At 41.2% G+C, this 18,985-nt stretch overlaps 1 protein-coding gene across 2 annotated transcripts in view; it reads right to left on the bottom strand.

Moving 5' to 3' along the window:
* The window catches only part of dpp10 (dipeptidyl peptidase like 10), a 248,380-nt gene that overhangs the window by 109,474 nt on the left and 119,921 nt on the right, over window positions 1–18,985 (bottom strand). For both annotated transcript variants that reach the window (XM_004563082.5, XM_004563083.6), the window contains exons 2-3: window positions 7,844–7,958; window positions 3,529–3,624 (exon numbers count right to left, since the gene is read on the bottom strand). In XM_004563082.5, coding sequence (XP_004563139.1) covers window positions 3,529–3,624; window positions 7,844–7,958 — 211 coding nt within the window. The remainder of the gene's footprint in view (window positions 1–3,528; window positions 3,625–7,843; window positions 7,959–18,985) is intronic.

Genomic DNA, 18,985 nt, shown 5'->3' with positions numbered 1-18,985 from the left:
CTAGCGGTTGCAGGATTGGGCAGCCACGGCTTGTTCTCGTTTAATCGGATTGGGGAGTGTGGTGGCTGATTAAATTCCTCTGGTTCTCACTTAAGTTCCTTGAGTTTCTCCTGAACAGATTCTGCATTGTAGAGAACTTATCTGGCTAGGGGAGGACACTGGCTTGGACTTATGGACTTTCCTAAAAAACATGCTATTTTAACAAAATCAACAATTTTACTTAGTTCACCTGTTATGAGTTTAATTGTTCTGTCTGATCGGCTAAATCAGCCACAGCATCAATTTGAAATGATATTAAAAGATCCACCAGCTTAATAACTGGATTATTTATAAGCAATCTATAAGTAGTATTATCAATGATTGATTTACAGATGTTTCAAAGTCTTCAAAGATCATCATCATCAACAATGTGAGGCAATTGAGGCAATAATATCCTGAGAAAACCTTGCTTCACTGCCAGAGAGGTGGAGGTGTACCTGATGAATCACAGCGCTCTTAGCAGCAAATTTAATCTGTAATGATGCACTCCATTTCACATATCATCAAGTTGTAATGTCGGACTGTAGCAACCCATCCATCCGTAACCTCATGTCACCACTTGTTAGCTGAAGTATGAATTAAGGGGCCCGTACACTCACATATTTAACTCGTATTGCCAATTTCACAGTCGTTGTTTTGCTTATTTGGTTCGGACCAACAGAAAAGGCTAACACATACTTTATACATTACTCACTCAAACTTCTTACAAACAACCTAAGCAACACGGACCTCATATTTTGAAGCAGGCATTTTGCCTCCATTTCTTTTACCTTAATGTTTCACTGGCTCCAAAAAAAAACAAACGTGCTCTTCATGATTATGCTGGGCTGACATTTTACCAAATATTGACCACTTTTTCTGACATTGTGTAATGACCATGGAAGCTAGAGCTGGGAAAATGAACCTTTCTTTTGCAACAGTTGGTCTATTTGCATAGTGCCACTGATTAAATCAGTTCTCTTCCTGTGGAGCTCTGGAACCAGCTGGTCATGCCAACGGATCCAGACATGTTAACATATGTGTCAATTATGTTTTATGTGCCTTGACACAAGAAGTGTAAGCATAAATAAGAATTTTATTAACAAAAAATTATTTTTGGTAACACATAGTCACATTGGAGCTTCATTGGATCAGTAGCATGCTTCATTTTTGTGTAATACTAAATAGTGAATCATTCAAATGCAAGTTTTATTGTGTGGCTGAGTGAAAAAAATGTTTCATGTTCTGACTCCAGCCCAATAAAATAAAACATCTGGTTCACTGACATATATAAAGAATGTTTAAAAATACATATTTCATATTTGCTTAATCTTACTAGTTAATAGCACATCAGAGATCTTATTTTCTTTCTCCACAGAATCCTCAGATTGTAAGCTAGTTCAGATATCATACCAAACACACTGTATGTCTTTGGAATTACACCATATGATGTGTTCAAAAGGAGTGAATCTGTGTCTATGACATGGAAAGAATAAGGGATGTGATGTAGCGGGCGCTGTGAGCCAAATGGAAACTGTGGTCAGATTTGTAAAAAACAAAGTTATCCATACTGGCAACTTCAATGCACAGCAATCACCATAACAAACCTGCTACTAATGTGTGCCAGTGGTGGCAGTTCATATTAAACATGTTAAGATTTTTAAATAATGACAGTAAGGCCTCTCAATTAAACTTTTATGCTTTCGGACATATTTTATTTCCCTCAGTTTGTAGGATGTCATTGGATGAAACATTCCTAATGTGGTCACCTCAGGCACAGAAGGCCTACCCACCTACTGTGGAAATATTCGATTTGGGATATTCAGCCAATCAGAAAAAAGTTGAAGAGGCTCAAACAGCCTGTTTCAGAACTCAAGAATGGATGAACTAAATTTCGACCTTTGAAACTGAAGCAATGCTAATAAAGTCAAAGAATGAAAATATGGAGTTGGAAATGATCATAACAGGCTCTCTGTGATAAAGAAATGAAGTTTGAAGACTAAAAACACAGAAATAATGTCAAATGTTTCTTTGTCGCCCAGGATTTTACAAAGCAAACAGTGAAAATTGCAGTGCGCCAGTGAACTACATGAAAAGGAGCCTGAATAGAAACACACAGCATCATAAACACCATTTTTTTTTTTACATTTATTGTGTAATTTGCTGAATACTAGATTCTAGATTTTAATGGTAATGTAGATGCAATCCAAAACATTACTCATAATGCTCATTTAGTAATGAAGTACATTAAAAATGATCTTTAAAAGCATGTTGTCTGTAATCGGTAGTAAAAAATGGTTTAAAAGTAACTGTCCAAACACTGGATGCACCTATTTATCTCTAATACAGACAGAGACTGAAGACTTTTCAGGCAAACCCACTAAAGCTTTTGGGTTAGGGAGAAAAAAAAATCTCATTTTTGCTCCAAATCCTAGTGATCAATCTTTCCTCTCGCCCGTCTGTCTGTTATCTTCTCCCATTTGTCTGGGGTCTATTTTGCCCCATCCATCCACAAACCACCCTATAAAGCTGACTTTTCTGACTGCCTCATCTCACAACACTGGTGCTTTCTCTGTCTAGCCCGAGGTCAGCTCAGGGAATGAGATGGCGTTGCAAAGATAGTGGAAAAATGTCACCCAGGAATGAAATATTGATGGACAGAAAGGCCTTGCCTTTTTCCCTTGCCCTCAGGCGCAGACTGAGTCAATGGGCAGCGAAGAGGAAAGCCAAAACAAACACACTAATCCGCAGGAAGGAAAGGAGACTGGCGGAGAGCAATGCGGGAACGCCGCAATCCTGTCCATCCTTTCCCTCGGAGGTATCGTTATCTTCTCCCTCCCTCTAAGCAAACCATAATCAGATTCACTTGCACTTCAGTTGATGTGGTTTATTTCCAGCCAAGGGCTTCCAGGCTTAACATATGATCCCCTTCTGGCAAATAACAAATCAATACAATGTAAATAAGGAGAGGGAAAATAAATCCCTACATCTAAATTTGCATAACGAGATGCAAGGTAAGGCTGAGGTGAAACATGCCAGCCTTGTTTAGAAGTGAACTGTCTGCCGGCTGTTAAAGGGAGCCTCAATTACAAAGCAGGAGAGACGACAGAGAGATGTCATCCCTATGCTGCTAAACAAAAGCACTGCTGTTGTTTCTTCATACAGAGTACACTTAGAACTCAACCAGATGTCATTAATGTCAAGTAGGAGTGTGTATTGTATAAATATATGTACAGCAGCATGAAGCAGTAGAGTGCACCGGGCCTGAGTCATTATATAGTTCAACTAATGACTCGCTTATGCTGTTTTTGTCATTTCATGGAACAGGCAGGCAGTAACGCTTTGTAGCAGCTTTATCTGTGCTTTTAAAAAAAGCTGCTTCCTCTGTCTCGTTAGAATTACAAACGAGGCTGGTAAACAGTGCCTTTTATCCGTTGCGGAACTTCCCTGCATCCGTAGCTAAAAACTTCTGAACAGTCAAAACAGGTACAGTCAATATGGATTACTCACCATTGATCCACTGGGCCTCCGGGTCATGGACTTTGAACTCGGGTTTGAACAAATCCTCCACAGTCATTTTAGTGTCACTTCCAGCTTGGTTGTCAGCTGAAAAACAAAAAAGCATAAATTTAATTTGTTTGTTTCTGGTAAAAATAAAAATAAATGCACGTGTTACAAATTCTATCCGCTTATTAAACACAAATCATCCTTCATGCATCCAATTTCAAATCAAACTCCAGCATTAGTTGCTTCACCATCAGCATCCATGTGGAAAAGAAAATACACCCTCTCGTAGTTTGACGGTTTAACATATTGGGATGTGAAAAAACAAAAATCATCCAGTTTTTTGCAGATCTTTCATTACAACATGACAAACACCCCACAATTCAGTAGCTTATAGGACCACCTTTAGCAATAATAATGTGGCATCATTGTTTAGGAACTAAAATGCTGCTTCAGTTAGTTGCGGTTTTGTGGGATTTGTTAATTCACCGCTATCTTAAGGTACCACCACTGTGTGGTCCACGGGTAGCACACTGTTGTAGCGAGTGATGAGGATTTAAACTGAAAACAAACTGTTTATTCTGTTTAAATAAAACTGGAACAAGGAGCAAAACAGGAAGTCTAAACTAAGAAACACAAGGACACCACAAAACCTGAGAGACACAGAGAAGAACAGGTGCTCTGATAACAAACAAAGGGAGATGGACACAGTATATACGTGTGAGGATGATTAGGAGAAGTGGAGACACCTGGGAATACAGCTGGAGCAAACTTGACATAATGAGATAGGGGAAGCAAAACTGAACATAATGCAGGGACAAGGGACCATCAAAATAAGACAGGAAACACACTGAGGCACAACTAAGACACACGACTTGACACTACAAACAATAGCACAGACTGCAGACAGACCCGAGAGAGCTAGAGAGAGAGTCTCTCTAGCTTTAACCCTCAAAAAGCAAACTAAACTAGGAAACAAAACCCAGAGTTCAAGAGAGCAGTAAATAAACAATTTTCATAAGTCCAGAACACACAAACACTGGATCATGACAATCACAGTATTTTGATCGGTTTGAGGTGTGGACTTCTGACCACTTTCTAACTGAGGCCTGTAGAGTTTGAGATGGAGCTCTCACCTTGGGGTAAATTTGGTCCAATCTTGGAAAGGTTGTGAAATTGTGTTAACACACATCTCCAGACCATTGAATTACAAAAAAACATATAGTTTTATAGAGGTGCTCACACTAACTGATTAGCGACACCTGGATGCTACTTCCTTTGTCCAATGACTGTAGGAAGAAAATAGAACTGGATGGATTTTTACACTTGCCTGACGAGCAAATACAGTATGTTGAGTGTCCTGTTAATCCAGATGTACATACTGGTATTTACACATGAACACACAAAGAAATCCATGTGTGTGAAAAAGATACACATTGTCACAATGGCATTTCATTCGTTCATTAACATGATCATCACTGGGCTAGAAAATCTTTAAGCTGTTCCAGCGCTGACCCTGGAAATGTTTCATTTTTAATTATGAAATGTTAAGCCTTTAGCAGAAAGAGACCATGCCAATTGTAAGCTTCTCCTGAATAGAACAGCTGCTGATTGTGAGCAGAATAAGAGGGCCAAGTCATTTTGAATGTCAGCCATATTGGCTTCCCTTGATAACTCCACACAGCATGTTTGTTTATGGAGGCAATGAAAGTCTAACCAACCGTGGAATACACTGGGGAGAGAGTGGCTGCATGGCCAGCGGATTGTGATGATTTTACATCTGAGAAAATGATATATACATATATACAGTGTACAGTGTGTGAAAATGGGAGAAGAGCTTGATAAGCTATTTAGGTTCAACAATTATGTGAAATTGTTACCTGTTTTGTAGTACCGCTAGAAATTAGAGATCCCAAAACAGTTTGTAAAATACTCGCTAGAGAATATGGATGACACACAAAGAATATGTTTTACGCTGCCTCAGTTTTTTCCATTAAGCATTCGTCATCCATTTGTTTTCTATGTCTTTTCTAGGTTTTGGGTTGGGTAACAGCAGTCTAAGCAAGGACACTCCCGCCACACACAAACACACAATGTCCAGTGTCAAGCAGTGTCCATTTGCGTTTCCATTCAGATAGCGAGCAGAGGGGTGTTTTTACACACCTCAAATGTGTAGTGGTGTTCTATGAAGCTTAATTGATGGAAAAGTAAGATACGTTCAGGCTTAAACCAAAGTTTTCACTGTCACAAAGTTGGCAAAGGTATCACAACAGTGGTTATCAGCTTTCTGTGTTAATCCAGGTTTTGCTTCAGTCTCCATGCACGCTCGCATACTGCAAAAAGGGTCATTTCATGCATGCTGTGTGGCTCACACACTGATAATGCCTCTCACCTTCTCCAGTCAGAGGCATTTTCAGTTGCTGAGGATGATGAATAATGATTAAAAATCTATAAAGAAAATTGTTAATTATCTGTATAGATTTATTGCCCAGGATGGTAAAATGAACATTTTAGTTCGAATTAATTAATTTATTGTTCACCTAACCATTAAATATAATAATACTACTAATAATAACAAAGGACACTTGGAAATTACTTTAGTTTGTGGCAGATCAAAGTGAAAATGAATTTATTAATTGATCAGGTATTCTTGCTGTGTGTTCTGTGTTTTAGTACCTCACCAACAAATTAGAAGTACAACAACATTTGGGAATTTTCATCACTAAATTAGTACATGCACATTGTTATGACAGTTTGTGCTTCATTCAGTGGTTTTAAGGCGGTATGGCTTAATATGTTGCACATAAAACATATAAAAAACCCACCAGAGAATCTGTAGTGTACCTCAAAAATGCTGTAAATAAAAGAATCATTTAAAATGAAAAATAAAAATGTTAAAACTGAAAATCAGAACATAACCTGCTCCTGACTAGCTTATGTGTTCAGCATAAGTTACCATGGTTATTTAGCCAGGTAAAAAGAGTGCCACTATACAGAGTTTAGGGTGGAAACAGCTCAGTAAGCCATTTCCCATGCCCCATCGTACACCCCTCTGGATCTGGACAGTAGCTGGTAGTGTTCAGAGTTTTGATTTGCTATGACTCATTTTTCTGATGACTATATGTTTTTGGACCAGCACAGAGGGAATATGTTACACAAGGCTATTCAAGAATATGTTACTTATACCACCAAATGAAGCCAGGTAGTCACAGCAGTGCAAATTCTATGGCAGGTTTTACATTTTACATTGGTGGTACAGATAAAGCATAAATATCTTGTCAGGTTCATTTGCTGGTTGTATTTTCCCCATTTATTACACAGAAAAGAAATTTGAGTTAGTAAGTGAAAAATAATACTTTCACTTTTATTTGGCCATAAACTGAATGGATCCCCTCATGCACTTCATTATGGGACAGGGCTAGGTCTAAATGCACTCCCTGGTCATCATGTAAGGAATGTAGCTTTCATGTGCAGCTTTCATGTTAGAATAACAGCAGTTTTGGAAGTGTGTTAAGTGGTGAAATGTACTGTACATAGTAATTTGTAAATTTAGATACAATTTACTATGCATATTTTTTTTCCCTCCGTGACCTGATCCCTTTGACTGAAGTCAGACGGACTCAATCAGATTACTTTGTGCAGCAGAAGAGTCAAATGGTGCATCAAATGACCCATCTTATGGGAGCGTACAAACAGCCTGAAGCAGAAACCCTCGATTAATAGATCAAGCTGATAACCACCAGTGTGATACCTATTATCTCTGGCCAGCTATGTCGAACTTGGTTCGTAGTACAACCCTGTGGGGGCCATAAGGCAAAAATGATGAGTTCATATTTCAGTTTCATCTTAGCCATTTTATACATGAAAATATTTACTTATGTGGCTTTAAGTTGGCCTACAGATAGATATTAAGGAAACGACCACCAGAAAAGGTGAACTATTCATCCACTGCCTTTTAAATCAAACGAAAGAATTTTAAACAGATTTCGACACCTTAAATCTCCATTAATTGATTTTTTTTTTGCCTCTTAGGAACAGCAGCAGAAGCTAACAGTAAACACTGTAAAACAATGAACAAAAGTGATACATAAATAACGTTTACTGTGAAGGTTAGGTAAACATGTGAGATGGGTATTACAATACGCGAGTCGGAAATGGCTGTATAATTTTTACTCAGTTGATTAAATCTTAATAAGCATAAATTATGCGGTTATGATTAAATTGTAGACTGTGCTGAAGACATTTTGTCAGTGCAAGTAGATGCAGAAAAACAAAACTCCCCCTAAAACATCAGTTCATCACAATCAAGTCTGAGTGTTACCTGGTGTGAGGAGGATGACAGACATAGTGATGAGGGAACAGACCACCAGTATGACCAGCAGAGCGATAGCAATCCCCTTCCAGTTCCTCTGAGGAGGACTCACTCCACCCAGGTCCTGCAGAGAGACACACAGAAAAAAGGTGGAGGTCAGAGGGGAGATATCGAAGGCGATGACTGAATGACTGAAAGTGAATATACCAATAAGAAGAATAACACCAGACAGCAAATATGACACAAATAGCTTTATTTTTAATAAAAACAAAAGTCCTTCCTGATCATCACATATTGTACACTCTGTGCACTCTGGTTTCACTTACAGTACCTATTAACATAGGTCACATTAGGGCTTTGTGCTTCCAATCCAATCCCCTACACAGTGGAGGATTTGCAATGGAGGGCTTTAAATGAGCCACACTGTAAAACTGAAAAATGAAACTCTGATATGGTGAAAAGCTGAAGAGTATTTGCATGGTTTAATTACCACTTGGCCAACCTTACCTTTGAGTTTCAGCTTCTGACCTATGAAAAAAAAATTCCGCAAGTGTCAGGGGTCATTTTTTCTGAATCAGACAGAAATGTTGCTCCATCTTTTACAGATACTGAAAACAGCAGGGCTTGGTTTCAGAAATCTGACTGATTGTCGAGTGTGGGTGTGTGTGTTTGTGCGTTTCTGTGTGATATTATCTACAGAGAAATAGCTATCCAGGAGAGTTTGTGAAGCTTTTGCCTGCAACTCCATCTCTGAATCCTGGTGTTAGAAAGTCTTAAACTGGGTCTTCCACCACATCTGCTGCCTCTGATAACGTGAATTAAGCCCCCTCCTATAAATTTCTTCCTTCCGCAGATCCTCCTGGCCTCAATTACCCACAAAACCCTGCAGCTGAAATGCAGCGATTACTGCTCACCAACTCACCACTGCACTCTGATTGGCTGGAGGGAAAGTGGTCTAAAATGATTGCCAATCTGAGCCAAATTTTGCTCCAAAAAAAAAAAAAAAAAAAAAGAGAAGCTGCAACTGTCTCAGATTTAGTCTGAAATCCATTTTCTAAGCACTTGACATGACATGGTTAAAAGTGCTGTAACTCACTTAATCTGAGTCATGACTCTCATATATTGACTGATGAGTCAATTATGACTGAAGCACCTCCAGGTTTTTATTCGTAGAACACAAGGTACCACAGAGTTTTCAACAACAACCCAAATCTAGTCGAATTTTGGCAGATTTACACTTAATTTTTCCTACGCTGAGTATCAAGTGAACACGGACTTCCTAAACACTGAAGCAGTTCACTGTAACCATTACATACATGTGCTGTTACATTATTCACAGCCCCCTCTGGACTCATAAGACTCATCTAATATCAGGACTTGGGCTGTTGCTCATTTCATTAGTACCACAAAAGGCTGACATGTCCTTGAAGACTGACAGTAACTCCAAATTGCCCTTGTGCCACAGTGCGTGAGATTCTTTCACCCTCTCTTTTGCACGTTTTCCCTATCTCATTTTCTCCCCCAATTTCCTATTTAGCTACTCTTGGATCATCATTTTCAATTTATTAACTTCATTACAAGCGATGATAGAACCACTAAGAGAATTCGGACCTGCTGAGTCTCTCCATTACCATTACTGTGGAAACAGTGGAAGGGCCCGATAAATGTTTAGCCTACCAGGGGGAATAAGACAGCAACTGGGCTTTATCACAGTCATTACACCCTCATCAGAAATAATACATTTCTCAATAAATCTCTGCTGATTGGAGGGCAGGCTGGGGCCTCTCTTCTCTGTTTTATTAAAATCCAACCAATAACCAGTGCAGTCATTATTTTATGGCTTTAATAATTACACTACACCACAAATTGCATTTTTGCTCTCTCGTGTTAAACATGATAAAATATAAATGGTTTTAAGTTTCATCTTTCTTTATATGCCACATTTATCCCACATCCAACACAACACAAAAATCATTGCAACGTATACACCTGGGGGATGATTACTGCACTTCAAAGTACCTTTGAGAGCCAAAAGGTGTGTCCACGTTACCAAATTTGTATCGTTACTTGTATTTTTTAAAATACAATATCAGGAGAAAGTCTGTGTTTAGCACAGAACAAAAACATAATAAAAAAAATATAAATTTAGAGTTTAAAGTAGCTAGGAACTTATGTATGCACTCAGGGTTAGATTCAATTTGTCACCTTTTTATAGGGACTGTATGGGACTTCTTTGGGAAGGTAAGGGTTTCTAGTTTTGGAAAATGTGAATATTTGTAACATGGCTAGAATAAAACCCAGCTGTAACCCACAGTCCAAAGAGACTCATGTCAGGTTAATTGGTGATTCTAATCTGGTTGTTGGGGAAGATCTAGGATAGAAAAAGCTCTGAAAGTGGCTTTTTCTATCTTAGTGATATTCAGATGTCTGTCAAGTGAGAAAAAATAAATTAATTCATAGGTATCCAAGTTTATGCTTCTTTTGGTGATTGTACAAATAAATACATTTGTCAAGTATACAGCAATACTTTAGAGGGTACTACCTGAGCGACAACCTAATTAAAGGTAAAATGAGGTATTTCATATACTCCAGTGACATTACTCTAACTAGTTTACCTCGAGGCATATTCTTCTCGTCTCCTGCCTATTTTTTTTTCATCTTTGACTTTCTGCCAGGACATCGTTCGTTTTCAGAATGTGTTCATTTATTTCACATAAAAAGTGTGTATCTGTGCAACAGAGGGACACGCGGGCTTATAAATAGCCTCCTGAAAGGCTGGGCTGTATTAAGAAGAAAGCCCTCTTTTTTCTTTTTTTTTCCTGAAAGTAAAGGGACAAGGACAAAGACCCAAGAAAGTATCTCCTTTTCTCCTCTAACAGTCTTTCGCATATTTACATCATACCAGGATTTGTGTCAGGCAGTTATGGTACGGGCCACATGATTTTCCATATTTAAAGTGTGATTTCCAAGATGCCTGCTGTGAGCCTTAAATAGAGTCTCATATTCACAGCGATTGTATCATTGCATATTGTAAAAGTAACAAAAGTATGAAAAGTGTTAGCTACTGACTGAGAATAAGTCAAAGTAAGATGCTGAGCTCTCACTGTGTTCTCTATCTAAATTATTCTGATATTTTACTTTAGGTTTTGCTCATTTACTTGGAACTGGAAATAACAGAAATGGAATTGGACATAGGAGGCAAAGTCATGATTGTTGCTTTGAATTCTTTGTGAATATATTTGAATTTGGGCTCCTTTTAAAAATTTGTTATTATTACAAATGTTTTATATTTTATTTTATTTATTTATAATGACCTCTCTGAATTTTTGATTTTACTTTTTGTTTTTTTTCTAGTAATGAGCTTCAGTTCTGCATCCTGTTTTGTTTTGTTTTTTTAGCTCATGTCTGTTTGTTTTAGTTCCTTCATTATATGTGTGTATGTGTGGTTGCTTTCACCTGTTTCCCTATTTAGCCCTCGGTGTATAAGAAGTCCTGTCTTCCGCTCAGTCTTTACAGTGCCTGTCATTGCTGGCTTCTCTGTGTGCTAACGTCTTTGATTTTTGCAGGTACAATGGCAATTGTTTTTGCACACATGTTAAAGTCTTGAGATAAAATAAGATGGTTGAGAATAATCTCAGTTTCTAATCAATGAACACAATTATTATATTAAATCATTTATCAATTAACAAGAATTAACTACCCTCTTGTTTTAGAGCTATTAAACCATTATAAGGATGTCAGCATCTTTTACACTATAACAAATCAGAAAGGATCATGTGAGGAACACTCAGGAAAATGATGCAGGTATCAGCAGGCAACAGTTCACATCACACGAATCTCTCTCTGTTGGGATGTTTTGATCTCTGTGTTATTGATCATAACCAGCAGTTACACTGAGGCTCTCCTGTTGATTGTGGGAAGATACAGTTGAGCTAAAGTGGATAAAATAGGCAAATCTATTAATGAATACAAATTATATAAGCCAGCCATGGGGGGAAGCACAAGCCAGTATATTTCTATTGTCGGTCACAAGCCCAGATAAAATCTTTGCCGAATCAAACACCAAGAATGAGATTTCCATAACAGATCAGTTGGGGCCCGGGTTAACAACAACCACCTCCAGTGCTGCTGACCGACAGGGTGCCGGTGGTTCGCCGAAGACAAAAGAAGGGGAGAGGGGGAGGCGTGTTTGGAGGCTGCGAGAGCGAATTAATGTCAGGAGTGTGGAGGTGGGAATATTGGCTTTAAATGTAGAGCTACGATTGTTAAAAGGAGACAGCTGACTGATATGATGGAGAGAATGAAGTTAGACATACTGTGTGTGCAGGAGACCAGGTGGAAATGAAACAAGGCCAGGAGCAACGGAGGTGTGTTCAAGCTGTTATACTATGGTGTGGATGTGGTTTAGGAAGAGAAATAAAGGAAGAATATATGAACAGTGTTGTGGAGGTGAAGAGGGTGTCAGACAAGATCGTGGGTTCAAAGCTGGAAATTGAAGGGGTGGTGTTAAATGTTGTCATCGGTAGGCCCTATATATGTTCCATGTCAGTTAGATGAAAAAAGAGGAATTCCAGATAAGCTGGGCGAAGAGTCTCCTCTCTAGGGAGAGAGTGGTGGTATGAGCAGATTTCAGTGGACATGTAAGTGAAGGAAACAGAAGTGATGAGGAGGTGATAGGTAGGCATGGTGTTAGAGAGAAATTCAGCAGGTTTCATGGTAGTGGATTTTGTGAAAAGGATGGAAATGCTTGTGGTTAACACATATTTCAGAAAGAGGGAGGAACACAGGGTGAGGAGGGTGTACACAGGTGGACTACATCTTTTGCAGAAGGTTCAGTCTGAAAGAAATAGACTGCAAGTTGGTGTCAGTGGAGAATGTAGCTAGGCAGCATTGGATCGTAGTCTGTAAGATGACTGAACATCAAGTGGAGTGAGCGAGTGAAGACAGAAGCAGGGATGAAATGGTGGAAGTTGAGGAGTGAAAAATGTTGCACAGAGTTCAGAGGAGCTGAGACAGGGTGGCGGGGAAGCGTTACCAGATGAACATGAGAGTACAGCTGAAGTGATTGGAAAAATTGCCAAGAAGGTATTCAGTGTATCCTCTGGAGAGAGGAAAGAAGACAATGAGAGTTGGAGGTGGGATGATGAAGTGCAGGAAAGTATTCAGTGAGTGAAGTCAGCAAAGAAAAAGTGGGATAGTCATGGAGATGACTGAAAGCAGACAGGAGTACTGAGAGGCCAGGCATACAACAAAGAAAGAGGTGGCAGTGAGCTGTATGTGAAACTGAACACTAGAGAAGAAAAGGACTTGTATCGATTGGCTAGGCAGAGAGTTTGAGCTGGAAAGGATGTGCAGCAGGTTAGAGTGATTAGATAGATATATACTAAGAAAAACTTTGAGGAGCTGATAAATGAAGAAAAGGGGAGAGAAAGAAGGACAGACTGAGGAAAGTTGGTGATTCATGAAGTGCAGTGGATTAGTAAAGAAAAAGTGAAGGCAGCTATGAAGGTGTACTCTGGAAAGAAGAGGATTGAACGTTAGTAGAAGTGAGGCAGAATAGATGTGTGTGAATAATAGAGCGAACAGTGAAGCTGCACGGAGTAGAAAAAGTGAAGGTCGATGATTTCACTGTACCTGGACTCAACCATCCAAAGCAACAGACAATCTATAAGAGAGGTGAAAAAGAGGGTGCAAGCAGGGTGGAGTGGGTGGAGATGACTGTCAAGGGTGATTTGTGACAGAAGGATAGAGGAAGAGTGGAAGAAAAAAATGATAAGATAGTAGTGAGACCTGCTATGTTGTATGTTTTGGGGATGGTGACACTGACAAAAAGACAGGCGGTAGAGCTGAAGATGAAGATTTCTATTGGAAGTGACGTGGATGAGATTAGACATGAATACATCAGAGGGACAGCTCAGCCCAAGCGGTAAAATGTGTACAGTGGGTTTAGCGAGAAGGCTTTAACTTTGTCTTTCAGCTTTGTCATCTGCAGTTCAGCTTCCATGAAGAATCCAATTCTTTATAGAATTTTGAGCAAATCTTCAACAGTTATGAAAATAAGTTGGTTTATTAGATTAGCAGCAGGTGATATTTATTCAATACATAACGATGTACAAATTGAAAATTTCCATGAGAACTGCTGAAGTGGTCTGTGTAGTAGTTATGATTACTTATACTGTGCGTGTAAAATATATATCTCACAACTCATACAATGGGACGACAAAATTCATGAATGGATGTTCGAATCTGTTCTCACAGAACAAAAACACACCCCGCATGCCTGCACACGCATAAATTCATACCTTTTATTTGACTTCCTCGACTTGTTATTTATTTATTTATTGAACAAGAACAATGATCTGAATCCTCTTTTAATTAAACTGACTCGACTGTAATTCTAGCTGCCTCTCTTTGGAACAAACACCATCACACTCAATAAATACAGTCAATTATTCATCAGGTCGAGTAGACCACGAAAAATAATCTGTCACATGGGATGTTAGGGAAGCATTGGAGGCATAGCTGAGATAACGCTGCTGATGATGTTATTCCATGCATGAATTCCAGCAGGACCTGAGGGGTCCAACTGCTGGAAACACTGCAGCGTTCAGGGTGAGTGCAGACTGATAAAAAGTAACTCAGCACTGGGTTATCTTCTAGTTATGTTTTCCTGCAGCTTCTCTTATGGGGGACATAGCATCTGCTCTGAGATTATGTTGACTTTTATTCCTTAGTGTGGATAGCACTGCACAAAAATATGAAAAAAGAAAAGATGCTGACACCATCAGAATTATTTTCTCTCGCTTCACAAAGCTCTGTGAGTGTTGCCTCCCATGATTAGTAAATTGGTCTCCGTGTGCAACATCAGTGGAGTGCCTCATCACAATCTCTGTACTGCACTGATTTTATTCCACACTGTTTTCAAGGCCGTGTGTGCGTTAAAGCACCAAAGCAGATGATCACACACCACCCTAACACCTCTCCCTCTGCAGTCCTGCCTTAGCTGTGCACTAACAGAGGATTTTCTATAATCACATCACCTGTCTTTGTAATTGCATGAGGAGCCTTAACTTACTGTATAAATAACAGTGGATTGTTATGACAGAAGCAGGAGAGCACAACAGAGAAGCAGCAGTGAGTCTGCATTTGGTTTTGTGCTGTTAACATTGTTACAATGACACTTTTTATGATAAGATCCTTGTGGAAGCAGTTCTTGGCACTCAGCAGCCATCTTGGTAACCTCTCCAGGCAGTTTGTTTGGGCTAAGGCCACGCCTTAAGTAAGAGTGGAGAAAGCTACCAACTGGAAAAAACTGCACGTGAAGAATCAGTCAGCAGTCAAACCTGATTACAAATGGTAAATGGCCTGCATTTGTGTAGCGCTTTAATCAAAGCGCTTCACACTACATTCAGTCATTCACCCATTCATTCACACACTGGCAATGGCAAGCTACATTGTAGCCACAGCTGCCCTGGGGCGCACTGACAGAGGCGAGGCTGCCGGACACTGGCGCCACCAGGCCCTCTGACCACCACCAGGAGGCAAACATGGGGTTAGTATCTTGCCCAAGGATATTTGGCACACAGCCAGGAGGCAGCCTGGGATCGAACCACCGACCTTTTGATTAGTGGCTCTGCCACCTGAGCTATAGCCACCCCACAGCTAACACCTTACAACAGCTAAGGTGTTTGGTGGTTTGCACCAAAATTAGGTTTAAAAGTGTTTATTCAGTTCTGACATTACACCAGCACAGGACAAACAAATCCTACCACAGCGACTGAAGGAAATGCCATCTAATTCCTGCTGTTGATACAGGAGTTAGATGATGAAGAAAATTGAATATCTAACAATGATATGTAGATAGCAGTTAAACAACTCCTTCGTGGCAGAGCCCCTGGTTTTGATGAGGTCCGCCCCGAGTTCCTGAAGGCTCTGGACGTTGTAGGGCTGTCCTGGTTGACACGCCTCTGCAATGTTGCGTGGAGATCAGGGGCAGTACCTGTGGACTGGCAGACCGGGGTGGTGGTCCCCATCTTTAAGAAAGGGGACCGGAGGGTGTGTTCCAACTACAGGGGGATCACACTCCTCAGCCTCCCTGGGAAAGTCTATGCCAGGGTGCTGGAAAGGAGAGTTCGTCCGTTAGTCGAACCTCGGATACAGGAGGAACAATGCGGTTTTCGTCCTGGTCGCGGAACACTGGACCAGCTCTTTATCCTCTCCAGGATACTTGAGGGTGCATGGGAGTTTGCCCAACCAGTCTACATGTGTTTTGTGGACTCGGAGAAGGCATTCGACCGTGTCCCTCGGGGTGTCCTGTGGGAGGTGTTGTGGGAATATGGGGTGTCTGGCCCATTGCTACGGGCCATTCGATCCCTATACAACCGTTGCAAGAGCTTGGTTCGCATTGCCGGCAATAAGTCGGACTCGTTCCCGGTGGGTGATGGGCTTCGCCAGGGCTGCCCTTTGTCTCCGGTTCTGTTCATAATTTTTATGGACAGGATTTCTAGGCGCAGCCAAGTGGCGGAGGGCTTTCGCTTTGGTGGCCTCAGAATCTCATCTCTGATTTTTGCAGATGATGTGGTTCTGTTGGCTTCATCGGGTGAGAGCCTCCAGCTCGCACTGGAACGGTTCGCAGCCGAGTGTGAAGCAGCGGGAATTAGGATCAGCACCTCCAAATCTGAGGCCATGGTTCTCAGCCGGAAAAGGGTGGAGTGCCCACTCCGGGTCGGGGATGAGTTCCTGCCCCAAGTGGAGGAGTTCAAGTATCTCGGGGTCTTGTTCGCGAGTGATGGGAGAAGGGAGCCGGAGATCGACAGACGGATTGGGGCTGCAGCTGCAGTAATGCGGACGCTGCACCGGTCCGTCGTGGTGAAGAGGGAGCTGAGTGTAAAAGCGAAGCTCTCAATTTACCGGTCGATCTACGTCCCTACCCTCACCTATGGCCACGAGCTGTGGGTAGTGACCGAAAGAACGAGATCGCGGATACAAGCGGCAGAAATGAGCTTCCTCCGAAGGGTGGATGGCCTCTCCCTTAGAGATAGGGTGAGAAGTTCGGCCATCCGGGAGGGGCTCAGAGTAGAGCAGCTGCTGCTCCACATCGAAAGGAGCCAGCTGAGGTGGTTCGGGCATCTGACAAGGATGCCCCCTGGGCGCCTCCTGGGTGAGGTGTTCCAGGCATGTCCCACCGGGAGGAGGCCCCAGGGCAGACCCAGGACACGCTGGAGAGATTATATCTCTCGGCTGGCCTGGGAACGCCTTGGTATTCCCCCGGATAAGCTGGAGGAGGTGGCTGGGGAGAGGGAGGTCTGGGCCTCTTTGCTTAGGCTGCTACCCCCGCGACCCGGCCCCGGACAAAGCGGATGAGGATGGATGGATGGATGGATGGATATGTAGATATTGTACTGTATATGTAGAAGCCAATGAACTGCTAGTGATGCTGGGCCCAAACCCAGATAAATGTGGAGAGTTGTGTCATTAAAGGCAAAATCTTCCCTGTTAACCCAAATCCCGACTTATCTGATATGGAAACCGCAGTCTTTGTGATTTGGCAAACGCTTTTGGTGCTGCTGGCCAGCAGGGTGCTGATGGAAACTGTGCTAGTCTTGGTTGAAAGCAAAGGAGGAGGACACACAAAGGGCACGCAGAAGATTTGTGTGACAGAGGAGAATTCACGAGATAGGCTGAGATGAAGGCAGATGATCTGCTATGGCGAACCATAGGAGCAGTCGAAAAAAGGGGAAATGCCCACATTGAATGTCAGCAACAACTCAGCTGAATATATCAGGGCAGCACTGAAAGTGGATAATATGTTTCCTGGTGAGACTGAGGGACAGGACAGTTACTATCCTTGCCACTATCATATTGATTTTCATGTAGGAGTCTTTGAGATCCTTCTCCCTGCCTTCATCTCCAACTATACTGAGATGGGCAGGTTTCCCACTTCATATGGGGCTACAGACAGACTTTTTTCAACTATGTTCTCTGTCCTATAATATGAGAGAACTCCACACCACTTACTTACTTCTCACTTAGCTCATTGTATTTGCTTAGTATGTTTGTTCTTCATTTGCCAAATGCCAAACCTGTGACTTGCATAGTCATGTGTTTTAAGTTAAATATATCCACAATTTTAGACTCCCTATCCGCATTACCAACACCGACGTCCAATAGAAGAATACTCCCTGCCCCATATTTTGTTTGTTAGGGTCTTATGACCCAGGTATAAAGCTTGTTTAGAAGCAGTCAAGACTTAAATAAGAGTGATAGTGTAACCCTGCTGTTGCTCCCAGCCTTCCTTCCTCTGAGTTGGAGATAAAAAATATCAATGTGTAATACAAAAACATGAACAAACACCACAGGTTATCACTGTGTTTTAGCAGTCCTGCATTTATATGTTCAGTATTCTTCCAGCTGTTGCAGAGTGTGCCCTTTGTAGTTGGCTTTGCTGCGCTCGAAAGCCTCAAGACATCTCAGTAATACACCAGAATTCAAGCTTTCAAGGTATGCAAATAGAAGCTATGTCCCAACACCTGCTCAGTTAATACACACACCTTGTTCGAGGCAAACATTGTAGTTTTGAGCCTGATGATGAGACAATACGTAATATTAGAATGCTAATGCCTCCTCTGAGACATTTGATTAAGACCCCTGCCAGCTTCATCAAACTCCTGCTAATAAGCTAATTTTTACAGGCTTTACTGCGCACAGATGTGTGTCTGCACATGCGGTTCTGTCAGAGGAGTCAGGCTATTTATAGAGCTGTGAGCTTACTCTCGCCTGGACTCTGACCTTGGCGATAGTGTGACAAATGACAAGCAGCATTTCAGCAGAGGCTGAGCCATTTTAACAATAACAGCAGGTCGGTGCGAGAGAAAAAAAATAACGTCATCTGAACAGGTTTATTTTTGTTTGCCCATGAAATACCATTTCTCACTGCCTCGTGAATCACTGACAGCTACCGCCAAAGCCATGCTGGGGTCCCGAGGCTTAACATCTCAAATTGATCCAACGGGCAACAGGAAACGGCAAGCTTATACATGTTGTCATCTTATTGTATTCAGCATTATTAGCCCTGCCCTCAAGGACGCTGCCATTGGCCTTTGGTCCGTGCAAGATAATTCTCAATTAGTCACCATCCCCACTATATTGGTT

The sequence above is a fragment of the Maylandia zebra genome, linkage group LG16, assembly GCF_041146795.1.
Source record: "Maylandia zebra isolate NMK-2024a linkage group LG16, Mzebra_GT3a, whole genome shotgun sequence".
NCBI lineage: Eukaryota > Metazoa > Chordata > Actinopteri > Cichliformes > Cichlidae > Maylandia > Maylandia zebra.
This window is presented reverse-complemented; position numbering and strand designations above follow the sequence as displayed.